General features: G+C 29.5%; 2 protein-coding genes across 2 annotated transcripts; both read right to left on the bottom strand.

The window, feature by feature from the left end:
• Nucleotides 1-4,784: 4,784 nt before the first annotated feature.
• Nucleotides 4,785-11,087, bottom strand: LOC117927372 (probable sodium/metabolite cotransporter BASS2, chloroplastic). The gene is made up of 7 exons (XM_034846874.1): nucleotides 10,618-11,087; nucleotides 8,714-8,854; nucleotides 6,711-6,866; nucleotides 6,487-6,608; nucleotides 6,227-6,388; nucleotides 5,348-5,408; nucleotides 4,785-5,097 (listed from the first exon to the last, which is right to left on the bottom strand). The coding sequence occupies exons 1-7, from the start codon at nucleotides 11,011-11,013 to the stop codon at nucleotides 4,903-4,905; spliced, it is 1,233 nt and encodes a 410-aa protein (XP_034702765.1). The 5' UTR covers nucleotides 11,014-11,087; the 3' UTR covers nucleotides 4,785-4,902.
• A 3,999-nt stretch (nucleotides 11,088-15,086) lies between these two features.
• LOC117926973 (protein DMP3) lies at nucleotides 15,087-16,256 on the bottom strand. Its single transcript, XM_034846317.1, has one exon. The coding sequence runs from the start codon at nucleotides 15,882-15,884 to the stop codon at nucleotides 15,165-15,167; it is 720 nt and encodes a 239-aa protein (XP_034702208.1). The 5' UTR covers nucleotides 15,885-16,256; the 3' UTR covers nucleotides 15,087-15,164.
• Nucleotides 16,257-16,612: the final 356 nt, after the last annotated feature.

Raw genomic sequence — 16,612 nt, 5'->3', positions numbered from 1 at the left:
GGGCGGGGCGAGGTGGGGTTATTAATCATTTTATTAATGGGGATGAGAACCAATCAACCTGCCTCGACCCGGGTTTGTACTGAGGATGAGAAATAACTGTGTAATGGGGGTGGGAATGGGATAGGAATGATCCATCCCAAACCCGCACCATTACCGTTCCCAGGTACAACTTCAAACCTAGATTAAGTTTGGTTAAAAAAATCAACTTTAAATATTAATATGTTTGTATAAACATGCTAAAATTTTCAAATTTCGTTTGAGTTGAATCAATCCATCTAAATCACTAACATAAAATTCATAAATAAGTTCAAGTCATGTTTGGTGCATGAAAATAAAAAGTAGAAATGGATATCTCATTTATTTTTTCATTCATTATTATGTTTGAATAATTCAAGTGGTCGTGTAGATGAAATAAAACATTATTCAATCGAAAATGAAATCTCATTCATAAGTGAGATTTTAATTTATTTCTCATAAAATATATTTTGATTTTCTTAGTATAAGTTGTTTTTTAAAAACATTTTTTTAAAAATAAAAAAACCAAAAAACTTATTTTAATAATTTTTATTTTGATTTTGTAAAAAAATTGCAAATTCAATTTATATAATAAATACGGAATTTAATTCAAGTTTTATTAAAAATAAAAATAATTTTATAGTTAAAAATAAATTAAAGCATAAATAAATTTTAATAAAATATGAATAATAATATTATAAGAAAATCATAAATTATAAAAAAAAATCTCAAAAAATAATTTTTAAAAACAATTTCTAAAAATAGTTCTCAATTATTTTCAGGACAAATCTTATTTATAAACTCAAACATATTTCTTATTCTTCTTAAAATGATTATATAATTATATGCAATCCAAAAAAATTTCAACTCGAACTTCTATTTTTTAAAATACTAAAAATACCTTAAAATAATTTTAAAAAAATTAACCCATTTTAATAATAAATTTTATTAAAAAAAACTTTTTGATTGAAAATTTGTCAAACATATTTTCTTCCATAATCAAATGCATCCTTTCAATCTTTTAAACGACTCTTATTTATTTTATCTTTCCTTTTTATTATTTTGTATATTTTCATAATTTTCGAACCTAAATAGGGTTATGAGATTGTCTTCTCAGTCCAACTGTCATCACTTGACCTCCATAGCACGTATATCACATAAACCCAGGGGTAACAAAGACATTCTTCTCATTATTTTAACAATTTTCTAATTGGAATTAATGCATTGAAAATTCCATGTCGTGGTGGGTGATAATAACATGGGAAAAGAAGCCATTATAAAATATTAGACAGATTGGAGGCACGTCGATAATCACGTGTTTCTTATGTGGCATGAAAAAAGGCCAGTGGATGAGACAACATCCATTCGAAAATTTTAATTATAAATTATAATATCAAATATTTTAATGATTTATAATTAATTTATATGTGGCCTAATAAAAATATTTTAATTGGATGTTTAGTTAATCCCACCTTAACATAAATGGCATGGGTTATAATAAGTCAATGAAATTCATACCTAGCCATTAAAATTGCAAGAGAAAAAATCTAAATCGATTATAGTATGAGTTACTCTTAATTTTATAGACTCGGTTCAAGGTTGTGAGAGTTTTTTTAACTCAAATCAAATAATATCTACATAATTAGAAACTGGTTATTAAAAATGGTATTAGAATTTATCCTCAATCATGTGTGAGGATTTATTTGACTTTTTGTCTATTTGATCTCGTAATCTATGTAGCACAATAAGAACATTATATCTTTATGAGAGTAATTGTGACATTTCACATAAAAAAGTTCTTACCGGACCATTTAAGTTTGAAACAGATAATATCTACACAATTGGGAGTAAATCGTTACAAATATGATCAAACTTATCATGAGTTATGAGATTATTACAAAAGCCAAAATTAGGATATCTAAAATACTATAATTAAAAAAAAAAAAAAACAACTTTTTTTATATGTTCTTCGACGGCGACGCAATTGATTTTATTTTTTATGTAAATGAATATTTTTTTAATAAGTTTCAAAATTATGATTACTTTTCAATTGGTATTTGATTTTAAAAAGATCTTTACAATATTTTAGAATTAAAAAATTCTTCATAATTCTAAAGAGTTTTACAAATATGAATAGAAATATTCTATTTAAAAGTCTGATCTCCAATTTTAGAGTAATTTTTAGCTGAGATCTTGTTGGTTTAGAGACCTCGTGGTTTTTTACATCGAATAGATTAGAATGCTATATGATTATATCCGTTTAATGATTGATTTTATTTATATTTATATTTATATGAGATTTAGACAAACCTAAAAGAAGTAATAAATTGTTAATTTGACGATACAAAAATCACCACTGCAATTGATCATGTAATAAATTAACCCATTAGATTTAGAAAAGTTTTTACTCTCAAATACCAAAAGTAACGTTAAATGTTAACCACAATTTATAAGAATCTTTGAATAAAAACTTTTCAATGCCATATACCTATATTTTGAAGAAATATAAAGATTTATTTTTATTTAATTAAAATATCAAAATTATCTTTATTTTTTATAAAAACATTTTAAAAATAAAGCTCTCAAATATAAAACCAATCACACAATTCAAATAGTTATTGTTACAATTAAAATGCAATGCTAATAATATTCATTCTATAACATAAAATTTCTTTTGCCATACCTCATGCAAAAAAAATTTAGGAGAAAATTTTCTATTTATTATATTAGGGAAATTATATTTGCATTTACCCAAATGATCTTTGCATCTACTTGCATAATGAGTATTTTTAGGATAAAAATGTCCTTAATGAAATTCCTACTTTTACATTTTTTCTAAATCTATCTATAACTCTAATTGTTTTTCAAATATTCTTATAAATTTTGTGTCATAAATTATTATAAAAAATAAATCCTAAAAGATATATATATATATATAAATGGAATCGATTGGGAACGTACTTCAAATACTCTTCTATTATCAAATGAGTTTAAAATAAGATAGTTTTTTCCTATAGTTTGTAGTTATGAGAAAAAAATAAAAAATGAGTGTGAAAGAGAAGAATGAAAAGAGTGTTTTAATACTTCTAAAATTATAGAGGGTTGTAGTAATAAAATTATTATTTTTAAGGGTATGTGTAAATAAAGTGGATGGAAATGTGGAAACAAAATTAACAAATATAACTTCCCTTGTATCGATATAAATATATTAATTATTTTATTTGTATAATATTTCAAATAAAAAAAATGTTAATTTTGAAAAGTATCCTTCAAAACAATGCTTCAACAAAAACCTATCATAGGATGGTAGCCAATTTTCTCATTCAAATGAGCTTTAACATTTTTTACTCCATTTTTTTATATAAATTTATAATGATATATATGTATATTTTGAGGTGAACTTATTTAGAATTATAACACTTTGTAGCATGAAGGAGTGGGACATGATAGATGAAATTTTAAACTCAAAATCGTGTATTTTTTTTTTGCCATAATTTCAAGAAAAAAGTATATTTTGGTATTACATTTTGATGATATAGTTACCATACCATCGAGATACCATTTTTGACCTAAAAATAAATAAAACTTAAATTATTTTTATAGGGTTCTCATTTGAATTCAAATGTATAAAAAATGTCAACTTAATACATTTACTTAAAAATAATTATAATTTTTTTTTTTTTTGGTCAATGACCTTTGATCTAATAGTGCATAAAATTTGAATTACTTTTTAAGGGCTCTTACTTGAACCAAAATTTATAAATTCCAAACTCAATACATTTACTTAAAAATAATTAAAATCTTTACCTTTTAATAATCTAGGTACTACCATTGGTCACTGACCGAGCCAAAAAATAAGTTGAGGGGGGCAAGATAACACCAAAGAACTTGCATGGTCATGGTAGGCAGCTAAATCCTTCATAATTTGTGATCAAGAAACTTGAATTATTTTTATAGGTTTTTTTTTTTTTTTTCAAATGTAGGTATGAAAAATTATTTTAGAATGCGTGAAATCTAAATTACATTTTGGAACAATTACATCATTTTACATCAAATGCCCGATTACATTGGGAAAATGACAATCCGGAAAACAAGAGCAATAATACTTTACAAGTTTCTTGAAGTTTCGCTTTATATGGATTTATTTGATTATGACTTGATAGGCGATAGACAATTATTTTTAATATTTGAATTTGACTTAAGTTTTTCAACCTGAACTTAATTTGAAATAATCTTGAACCAAAATTTCTTAATTTGAAAGATCCCGATTTTGAATCATAGGTACATTCAACCCAACCAACCAAAACTTAACATGAAGTCTACCGGACCTTGGAAAGATTAAGCTATATTATACTTAAATTAAGTACAATAGATTAGAGGTAGGATTACTCAAGTTATTATTATTGGGCTGTCTTAAGGCTTAATTGCTTAATAATCCAAGCTCATGCAAACTGGGAACTTTGACATTACCTGCCTGAAACCACCCAATATACACCCATGTATCTTTTAGTTCTGGGCTTCGATAACTCTATCTGATTATCATCGGAAACCATGACAGTGCTAATATATTTCAGAGGAATTAGTTTAACCTTAAACCTGATTTTCAAGAGTTAAACTATCAGTTGTATCTTAGTTTGATTTGTCTTAAGAAGGCTGGATGGGTTGGGCTTGGGTTGTGTTGAGGCTCTTTGATCAATCTGGGATCTGGGTTTCGGTTTCTATATTGTCTAATTGCTATTTACAATCATAGAAAGGAGGTTCTCATGATCAGCAGGCAAAAAAATTGTGGCAGATGATGTATTATTCTGACTAAAGGAGTACGAAAACAATGAACCAATAACAAAAGGAGAAAACCCGAATTTTATTGTGTTCAACATTAAAAAGGTTCTAGCCTTGCTTACTTCCATCAGCTTTGGGATTGTTCTTTGAATCAGAAGGATTGATGTATCTCCAGAAGAAGCCCAAACTGCTACCCATGATATTCATGATCACGGCGGACATGGCAGGAGGTAATGCAACCATTGGTGACGGGAAATGGGATGTTGCTAAAACCACGCCTAAGGAAGAATTTTGCATACCGACCTGCAAGGAAGATAGATAGAACAACGTTGTTCGCAGCTAGGCGATATTTCTAATTTTGACAGAATTGAAATCTTGAACAAGTAGAAACTTAAGCAAAAATCTAAAGCTAGTTGGTGTGGAAGAAAAGAATGGCAACACATCGTGATATTTGGGAGTGTATTGCATTTTTTTACTGGTTAACATTGGTTTAGATCTAAAGTAATAAAGCTTGATCACATTCAAGAAATATTAATGTTCAACTGCAAAATACCTCAACTGATATTGCCCGTCTTTGCCGTTCTCCAAACCCAGCAATAGCTGCTGCTATGTACCTGCAAATAAGGGACACAAGAAATCGCTGAATGACTCAAGAGTCAAATATGCCATCTCCTTACTGACTGTTAGAATTATGGTTGTTAAGCCTTGTTCACCTTGCCATAACTGATGAAGAAAGTACAAGACAGATAGCTGCACTACTCTATCTATCACCTATAAATCAAGTTTGAAATTCCTTCGAAGAGAAAAACAAAGATATTTTGAGCCTGTTTGGAAACTGTTTTTTATACTCGAAAGCAAATTTGATAATTTTTTGACAAAAAACACTTTTTTGAAAACAAGGTGTTTTCTAAAAACATTTTATTATTTTCAGTTGCTTTTACTTGCTTTATAAGGGTCGCTTTAAAATATAATTGTATAACGATTGAAAATAAAGTACAATACACAAGTTATTTTAAAAAATAATTAGAAACATAGAAAACAAGTTGACAACATTCTAAGTTTCCAAACAGAAAACATCAAAGAACTGTTTCTTAAAACTGTGCTTTGATTATTGTTTTAAAAAATGTTCCAATCAGGACCATTGTTTTTCCCTGTAATCATCTTCACTATTCAGGTTGTAGTTCTGAGAATAACCAAGCAGTCCAATGCAGCAAACCTCTCTTTCAATTTAGTAGAAAGTGGTTGTACAGCAATTTTCCGCATGTGAAACATGGACTGATTGCTTGGTTTTAATTGACACCAAATGGGTAATCGAGCATGCATTTATCATGACTCCAAAAAAGATATGCATGAACATTAACTTGAAAAAAGAAGCAAGAATAGCCGACATTCATTAACAGAAAAATGAAAAAAATGGAATGGAAGATCTTACCCAACAAAGAAACCCGCAAAATGCAATAACAGCACTGAGAGTATCACAAGCCCCAGTTCTCCAGATAAAAGGGATTGAATGCGCAGGAGTGGAGACACGTCCGATGCTAATGATGCACTGACCATTGAGGATTTGAGCCGCACAACATTTTCTGAGAATACACTGAGAAAGATAGCCGATAAAGAAAAGAAAACCTAGGTGAGAGTGTGTGGGAAAAGCCCCATCATGGTAAAAATAAATCAGATGTAAACAACCAAAACCTGCACGCAAGAAGTGATGAAGCTAAAACAGCAAAAAGCGGTGCAAAAGGTGTAACCGCTTTCACTAATTCAGGAAATCTGCTCTGTATATAAGAACCTAGCAGAATTGGACCAACAACCACCTAAAACAGAATGATTAAAACCATTATTTGCAGTAAATGGACATATAAATGCATACATACAAAATGAAAGAAGCCAAAAGGTTTAGTATGGGTTTAAATCACCTGCAAGGTGCTGATGGACAGATTTGCAGCATTCACAGGGACATACGCACCTGCGAGAATCTTGGTCAACAAAGGAGTAAGGAGCACTGCTCCAAAAGTAGTGCAAATCGTCATCACAATAGATAGTGGAACATCCCCTCGAGCAATTAAGGTCACCTGTAACACTATTTCATATAGAAGTAGAAATGAACGGAAATTTTCATAAACATGAAGTTTTTGGGTCAGGTGGTCTTATATGAATTAGCCAACTGCATTACAGAATAATTGCCTTATCCAGAGACTCCAATTTCAAATTTGAAGAGAAGCTCAGGATCACTTGTTTATTGAGTATAACAAAAAAATTTGGCCATGCAACACATGTACCTAGAGCTTGTTTGGGAACTATTTTTAAAAATAGCCTTCTATTCTTAAAAATAATTTTCTATTCTCAAAAACAATTTTCTGGTCTTAAAAAAATAATTTTCAATTCTGGTTTTACTTGAAAACATGTTTTGGTAATTTTTTGATAGAAAACAAATTCTTAAAAACTTGTTCTGTTAATAAGATGTTTTCCGAGAACTTACTTTGATTGTCTTTAATTGTTTCCACTTGTTTTTTGGGACTGTTTTAAAAAATAATTATGTAGATATATAGAATGATTGAATATAAACCACTATAGAACAAAGTTATTCTTAACAAATTTTGGAAACACATAAAACAGGTAAAGAACATTCCATGTTCCTAAACAGATTTTTGTTCAAGAAAACATAAAAGAATTGTTTTCAAAAACCTTCCCAAACAAGCTTCTAACTTCTCTAAGATGGGAGAAAACCCAGATTTTCTTTTCTACTAATTGTCAAGACAAGGTTAGGACATAAATAAAAACATGCAACGAGCATATCAACATCAAACTTTGCATCATTGAGAAAAAAGAATGTTGTGAATAAAAAATGCCAAGCAGAAAATATAAATGAGAGAATAAAATAATTGAAGCAACTGATTGTTATTTGTAAGAATGTTCTAAGGAGCTGGCTGGCTGGCGAGATCTTTATTATAACTGTAGAGGAAGTATATTTTGATCACATCTCATTCCCTTGCAAGTAATCTCCATCAAACTTAAAAATAGTATTGGTGAATTGATACTGTAGGCAGCACAAACCAACACAAATACGATTCATCTCTGACAGAGGCAAAGATTTAAGAGTAGGCAGAATTTTAATGCAGAATGAAGTTTGCAACTTGAACAATCAGGAATTGTTATTGTTTACACTAATTTAATAAGTCACCGTTCCTGCTCCACAAAGTGAATTAATAAATGTTTTCTTGTTCTTTTTAAGTTCTTTTTACTAGGGTTTTACTTGATGCTTAAGATTAGTTTGATTCAAGTGATAGGATTAATGGTTTTCAGGGCATAGTCTAAAGAAATAATTGTGATAATCACATCTCACTGAGTGTAAGATCATTGAGTTATTGCTCGTAAGCTATATTTTAAAGGCATGATTGCCTAGTGCTCTCTCTCTTATCTGCTAGTTAGCCCTTGGTCTCAAGGCTTGGAAGGCTATCCTGCTTTATATAATGAGAATGGCCCATTAAGAGAGTCAGATTCCTAAATCCAGTTGTTTGCGAGCATAGTTCCTACTCTTGTGGCTATGAAGGATTCAACTCAACATGAAGGAAAGTTGGGATATGGATATGTTTGGCCTGTAAAAAAAAGGGGGATATGGATATAATTGACATTCTTTGTGAATGATGAGTGAAGAAGCCCTATGCCCTTATGGAAAAGAGGACCCAGACAAGTTTCTCCGTGTTTAAATGCTACCTTTAGTAAAAGCAAATAACATAATAGTCTCAACTATACTAAATCATACAGGAAATCAGGAGCATGATTATTATTGAATAAGGTACGGCCGGCAGTAAGGCTTTTTTCCTCAATTTGAACATTCAGAACTCCAAAAAACATGCTTGCAGATGGATTCAGTAAATTTATGAGTAGAGAAAACAAAATATGAAAGAAGCAACAGTACCACATTGGAGGCAGTGCCCCCTGGGCAACAGGCAAGCAATATTAATCCAACTGTAAGAGATGGAGAAAGCCCCAAGGCTTTGCTAATAATCAGTCCAAAAGATGGCATAATTGTGTACTGAGCAACACATCCAAAAAGTATCTGAGAAGAATGAAAAAATAAACAAATAAATCAACCCATGAAATGGGAAATCTTGACTCAATGTAAGCTTTCCATAATGATGGTAGTATAGAACCAGATGATACTTTTAGCAAAAAATCAATCACTCAGCATTCAGTACGAAGATCAGTGGAATTCATTTATAGAGATAAATAAAACAACATAAATTTTAACAGCAAGATCATTGCTAAATGTTCCAAAAGCAAAGTGGTCCAGGAGCTCAGCATAAACATTTGTTGAAGCAGATAAACGAATATAGTGTTACCTGATATTGAGTTAATGCATTGATTCTTACTCATCTTGTTTCTAGAACCGGTTTATAGGAAATTTAAATTCAAATTATCAACTACCTAACCAATCACAAAACTTTTTCATACCAACAGCATGATCCAACCAATTATGTTGACTGATGTGACAATGACATTTTTCAAATTATCAAGACAAGAATGACATTTTCTTTTTCAATGAAAGAATAAAAATGCCTTGCTACTTCAGTTGGCATGGGGAGGATTTGGGTTCTCAACTTTCCTTCCATGTACCAGGATAGCTGACACTTTCTCTTTCAAAAAGATGGCAATCATTATAACAACAATTCCAAAAATGTCACTGCCATTACAGTCAGGAGTTGAAAAGAATAGCATTGTTCTAATGAGAATAATGTTAGAAACAACAAGACGCCATACCAGTATTGTCACATATGCCAAAATGCCAATTAAGTTGCAGACATATACCTGAACTCTATTAACAAAGCAGTTTCAAAATCATGCCACAAATCATCAATTTGATTCAACACGCTTGTCACATACAAAGAAATTTTATATATATATAAACTAGCTAAAATATCCAAGATATGCTATCCCATTACTCAAGTTACACAAAAGGATCTAAATGACAATGCAGTCACAAAACATCATGCTTTAATATTACCTTTTGGTTAACCACAAAATATGGGAAATTAAAATGAATATAAAAGGTTTTGATCAGAAAATGAATGAAAATTTTAAATCTTTATTTTCCATTATATAATAACCCACAAAAACAAAGACCCTCACTCAAAAAAACTTAGTAAAACCATTTTGGCTTTATTTGTGTGAAATTGTTATCTTTGGGGTCAAGTTACATGAGAAGTAAGATTCAAAATCTTAATCTCTTTCCTTTCCCCACATTTTCCCAGAAGCCAAACAGATCATTAACTTTTGGGGCATCAAAACTGAATTCCAAAAGCTAACCACTGGGTCCTTTAAATGAGAATTTCAAACAACTGTATTTCATGTTTTTAGTCCACCCAAACAAAAAAAAATTGGGATTTGAAAGCAATTCCAAATCAATTCTGAGCAAGAAGAAAACAATCGAAATCAAATTCTATGGAATTCTAATTCAACGAGCTTAAATTCCACATATCTGCAATCAAATGCACCTATCCATTAGGCAATTCTGAGGAATTCCATTGCTCAAACATAAAAAAATTAACCATATCCATTTCTCAAAATCCGCAAAAGAATCAAATCATAGTGAAATTACAACTCATCAACAAACCCAAATTTAAAAAATAATGACATTCCAAGCTTTAAAACTCCAAAAAGAGAAAAAGAGAACATTGCGCTGCCAAACATCCAAAAATGCAATCACACCCATTTCTCAAATCCCACAAAACAATCCCAGATTGTAATGCAACTCCAAAGCAACATGTCTCAAAAACAATCAAATACCAAAACACCCAAAAACTCCAACCATAAAAAACTCACAGAAAAAGGCCTCTGGATCAATAAATTGAAGAAGTCCCTGAGCTTCAATGTGATACCCATGGATAACATGATTAACCCAAGTGATAAGCTATAAGAAGCTGGGCCTTTCTCCACAAACCAAGCGAAAACAGATGGCTTCACACATGCAACAACCCCTCCAGCAGTGACATAGAGAGGGTACAAGCTTGCTGCAGTGGAAAGCATGTTTTCCCATCTGGGTGTTGACCGAGTAAGAGGCTGGTGATCAAATTGTTCTTGGACAGATCTGATTGGGTGGAGTTTTGAGAGCTTTCGTGAAGGAAAAATGGTGGGGTTCCTGGGTTTGGGAAGAGGGATTCTTGGGTGGGATTGTGGGGAAGAAGAAGCGAAGGGAGTGAGGCATAAGGAGAGCGACATGATCAATGGGTGGAGAGCAAGGAAGACTGACAGCCAGTATTGTGTGCAACTGAACTGACACGGGCTACGACAGAAGTTTTGTTTGTTTCGTGAGAAAAAGGAAATAACTTTACGTGGAAATGGCTATGGTACTGTATGGGCCCACATCAAATGCCACTCTCAACTACATGGAAATGAAAGGTCATTTTCGTGGTTGCCAAACATATCTTTGCCAAAAATATTTTTCCACAAAAATCTTACCAAGTCTAAAATGACTCGAAATTTTAGGAATATCTATTGAGAAATATTTGTGCCGAAATATAGAAATATTTGGTCCACGAGTTTGAAATTGTAAATATAATATATAATCTCAAATTGAAAAACAAAAAAAAAAAACTCTTATATTATTTTATAAAAAATATTTTGATATAAAATGAGTATAAGAAAATGGAGATGATATTTTTATAAAAAAATATTAATTTTCTTGGAAATAAAAATATTTTTTAAAGTGATATTTACAATTTTCAATAAACAGAGATTATTTTTTTGGAATGTACATATAATCTTATCCATTTCATACAATTAATTTTTTTTAATTATAATATTTTAAAAGAATCAATTATAATGAGCAAGATTTAATGAATAAAGATAGTTTTTAATTTTATAATACTTGAAAATTTTTATCTGTTAAAAGTTTTAAAATGTTTTCTAAAATGGTTGTCAAACATAATCAAAGGTGTTATTTGGATAGACGGGTTTTTCCATTTATATTTTAAAGTTTTAATAGTATTAAAATATTTCCTAATTTTATTTTTCTTTCTTTTTTTACTTTTGGTAGGAAAAAAATGTGTTTAGATTGTATTTGGTAATATTTGTATTTAAAATGTTTTTAGTAAAAGTATTTTATATGAGAGTACTTTTAAGAGAATCATATATTTCAACTATTTCTTCATAATACATTATAAGCGATTTTTTTTAATATTATCAAAATTTTAAAGGTATTTTTTTTTATAAAAATAATAATTGACAAACATACTCTTAATAATTATATAACAACCAAAAAATATTATTTGCCCAATTTTTATTTATTTATTTGATGAATTTTGATCATTTTTATATGTTTATTGGCTAGAGAGTAATATTGTTGACATGGTAAATATAAAAATAAAACATTCTCATTTTTATTTTTTTAAATAAAATAATTAAAAATACAGAGGATGTTTTAAAAACTTTTATATTATGCAAAAATTATATCGAACTTTTATATTATACGAAAGTTCATAATGCTTTTATTGAAAATAAATCATAAAAACTAGTTTTCATGTTTGAGATCACAAATAAAATTTTGTTCGTGAAAACAATGAAAATTATTTGTATGAACTATTTTGGAAAAAAAAAATTCTTTAAAAGAATTCAATGTAATTTAAAATATGTTCCTTATTATAAAAATTTTCTATTTGAATAATAAAAATCCTCAAATTTTAGATTATTAATAATAATTTCCTCTATTTTTATATGGAAAAGTAACTTATTTTTTACATAAATTTCTCTCAACATATCAATTATTTACATTTATAAAAAATTTATTTTTGTAAGATAATAAATAAGGATATTTTTGTCGGGCATTTTTTAGGATTAAAAAAAGTTAAGGGTTAAATTTACAAAATAGAGATGATTTCATCCATTTTAATCATAACTGTATTAAAAATCCTCAAATTTTAAATTATTAACAATAATTAATTCCCATCTATTTCTTTTCCTTCTTTCACAAGTTTAAATGATTATTTATTTACTACATAAATAAATAATTAATGCATTTATTATTAAATTTTGTCTTTAATAATGGGTCATTCCAATTGATTTAGAAAATATTCGTTAGGGTTTGAGAAGAAATATATAATAAATTAAAAAAAAGTGTCTTACAAAAAAAAAAAAACATTAAGAAAAATGATAGAAATAATGGTTATATTCAATGTGAAATCATAGTTTTAGCACTTTATATCCTTTAATTTATTGATTTGGATATTGAAAAATTAATGAAAATATGGAAAAAAGATAGAATGAAAAAAAAAGGAAAAAAAAAAAAGAAGTAATTTGGGTTATTTAATTAAAAGGGTCACTGAAAACTCAATTTTGAAAATTTAACTTTCATCTTTTTTTTTACCCAATTTTAACTAAAATACTCTCGTTTTTTTTTTTTTTAATAACAATTTCTTTTTAACTCTACATACAAATACTTAAAATAGTTAAAGACGATAATGTAAAAAATGAGTTGTTATTAAGAAAAAATATGAAAGAAGTTAAAATCACAAATATGATGATTATTTCATCATTTTTTAACCAAATAATTCAAGTAATTTTACCACAAAATATAATATATCATTTTAAAAAATAGGATATTATTTTGGGTTTTATGAAATCTATCATCTGAATAGTTAAATATATATAATGAAATCTCAAAATTTAAATGAAGTTATAAATATATAGGATTAGAGTATAAAATACAAATAAATGGAATAAAAAAAAGCATATATATATAAAGTTATTTTATTAAAAAGGTAAGTGAAAACCAATTTTGGAAATCTAAACTTCTATCATTTTTTTTTATAAGATATAAATATTCTCGTTCTTTTCTTTCAAAAATATATTTTTTTAAATTAAAAAAAATCTTAGATGTAAGTACTTTAAATAATTAAAGACATTTAAGTAAAAAATGAGTTACTCTTTAAACAAAAATATGAAAAAGGTTAAATTTATAAATACGAGGATTAATTCATCAATTTAATCAATTAATTATAAAAATAATAAATATAAAATAATACCACCTCTTAATTAGCGTCCCTTTTAAAGTGGTATGGGAAAGGTTCCGTTACTTAAAGAAAGCCAAACCCTTACTTGTTTTATTGGGTTAGGTGTCAACGACCAATCCGTCATAGAAGAGTGGATAAGACCTAACACTGCTGCTTCCCTAGGCTTCTTCTCTTTGTCTACCTCTCCTCTTTGGCTTTTGAGACACCAATTTCATTGGTAGAAATGGGCAGAGTTTCCCATGAAAAGTCAATATACTTTTGTTGAATCATATGTTATTCAAACCCCTTTAGATTGCTCCTTCTTTGGTGCCGTCCATCCCCTACCAATAATCTAACTCCCAAATTCCAAAAAAAACTTAACCCACACAATATATATATATATATTAAATGATCGGAAGGGATGAAAAAAATCCAAAATTTGTAAAACTTACGTATCTCCATTTTTTTTTACACAAATATCCTTTAATCTTTTGATTATTTACATATACGATTTAAAAAAAGAGTTATTCTTACCAAAAAAAAAAAGGTAACAATATTTGCGTCCAAAAGGTATTTTTTAGAATGAAAAAAATAGAGGGTTAATTTTATAAATTAAGGATAATTTTCATTCATTTTAATCAAATGACCCAAAAATAATTCATTAATTGCATTTTTCTTAAAAAAATATATACAAAATACTTTTTTTTAATCTTAACATATTAATATTAATCATTATAACTAAATTAAACCTATTATAACAAGTTCATTTTAATTATATTAATTGATATTAACAAATTACTTTTAGTTGAATAGAAAAATTAAAAGATTTTGATTTTTTCTATATAGTAAAAATAAATAAATACTTTCTAACTGAGCTTTAAAAACAAATATATATATATATATATATATATATATATATATATATATATATATATATATATATTAGTTGTGTCTTGTCCAAAAATCCAAACGTATTGATTGACATGGAGAATTATTTGGCAAGTAGGTACTTTTATTGAGCAATTCCTTTCCTTTTGGTACCAACCTTTCTCATCAATAAACAATACCAACGTCCAAAAAAACAAAACCAACCAAAAAGAGAAAAACCCCACAAAGCCAAACCTCCAAAATAATTCAAATTGCTCATCTAAAAAGGCAAAGAAATTAAAAATTACTTAAATGATTTATATTTCCCTAAAAGAAAATCAAAGTACAAACAAGTCTTTTTGTTTCTTACAAATTTATGATTAAAACAATGAATAATAGTGTCTAAACATCTAAAAATTACAAATAAAATAATAAATCTTTCTAAAATAAATAAATTTTTCTTAGTATTAATATTTATTTATGTATCGTGTTTTATCAAAAACCCGGAGAATGCTATTACTTGGCATGTGTAACGGGGTACCCAATGCCATGCCTTGTAGTGGGAAAAACCACAAACAACAAGCTGCAAATGAGCCCAATCCCAACAGGAACAATGTCCAAAACCTCTTGAACTTCACGAGCAGGCTGTGGGTAGAAGCAGCTCACCACATTCTTATCCCTCATAGCCACTGCAACAAACACCAGCACTGATAGAACTGCATGAACCCCATCAATGAATCGAAACTTGTATTTGCTCAGATCAGGAAGACTTGCCGCCGACCCCGATTCATCCACATAATCAAACAGCCACAGCCCCTTGAAGGTGGCGATGCCGTAGAAGACCCGCCCGTCGGGGGTCTTGAAGCTGTCCGTGAAGCTGAAGAGGAAGCAGGAGAAGGCGAGGAGGAGGAGGAGGATGAGCGTCAAGGACCGGGTGACGGCGTCGCAGGCGCCGTTGTTGGTGAAGACCGGCGTCAGGAGCTGGAAGGCCAGGAGCGTGCCGGTGGGGAGGAGGTTGGCGAGGTTGGCGGTGGAAGCTAGGGTTTGTGAGAGAGCGCGTTGTCGGAGAGTCGACGGCGCTGACGATGACGGCGATGGCGGTGGTGATAATGACGAGTAGGGTTTCGGGAGGTCCGAGACCTCTTCATCGTCACTAGAGGATGTTTGGGTGATTTTTAGGGTTTCTTCCGATTCCGATGGTTGCTTGGATGTCACAGGCCTAGCTCTCAGAGCCATTTTCAGAGAACTAGAAAGTTCACAAACTTCTCAGATGATGACGACGACGAATGAGGATGATCAAACAATCTTTTAAAAAGGCAATACGATTCAAATTTTCCGAGAAAATAATGATGATGAAGAAGAAAACGAGTATAGAACAGTACAAACAAAAATTAACGAATAATTGTACCGAAATTTCTAAATTTGGCAGGATTGGAAGGAGGTAGAAACGGTGAAGAAAGGAGGGGAGGCAAATAAGAAGGGAATGACTAATGAGGAAGATGAGGAATGATCACAACATTGATAAGGGTGGTTAGGTGGGTTGCTTGGCTGGAAAGAAAATTTGGGTAGTCATTTTCTTGGAGGTTTCCTTCGTAGTACCATAGCTTGGTTGACTGACTCAATGTTGATGTGCTGGATTTTGGATGTTGAGTATAATTATAAAATTCATGCTCATCATATGGATGAAGGGAAACAGAACATAAATAAAAACAACGTGTGCATGTGGGGGAAAAGGCTGTACTATGTATGAAAAATGAGAAACTAGAAAAAACAAAAAAAAATGTTTTTTCTTTTAAATTATTTTTTATTTTTTTATAGATAAAGAAGCTTCTTTAATTATCATGTGACGTGGAAAGAAATAAATAAAACTTAAAAATTTAAAAAATTTAAAAAATCCAACCCAAAATATCGAAGATATACCCATTTTCTCATTCATCATCTATATTTGAATATTTAAACATGAA

Source organism: Vitis riparia, chromosome 12 (genome assembly GCF_004353265.1).
Source record: "Vitis riparia cultivar Riparia Gloire de Montpellier isolate 1030 chromosome 12, EGFV_Vit.rip_1.0, whole genome shotgun sequence".
Lineage (NCBI taxonomy): Eukaryota > Viridiplantae > Streptophyta > Magnoliopsida > Vitales > Vitaceae > Vitis > Vitis riparia.
The sequence above is the reverse complement of the archived record's forward strand: the minus strand, read 5'-3'. Positions and strand labels throughout refer to the sequence as shown.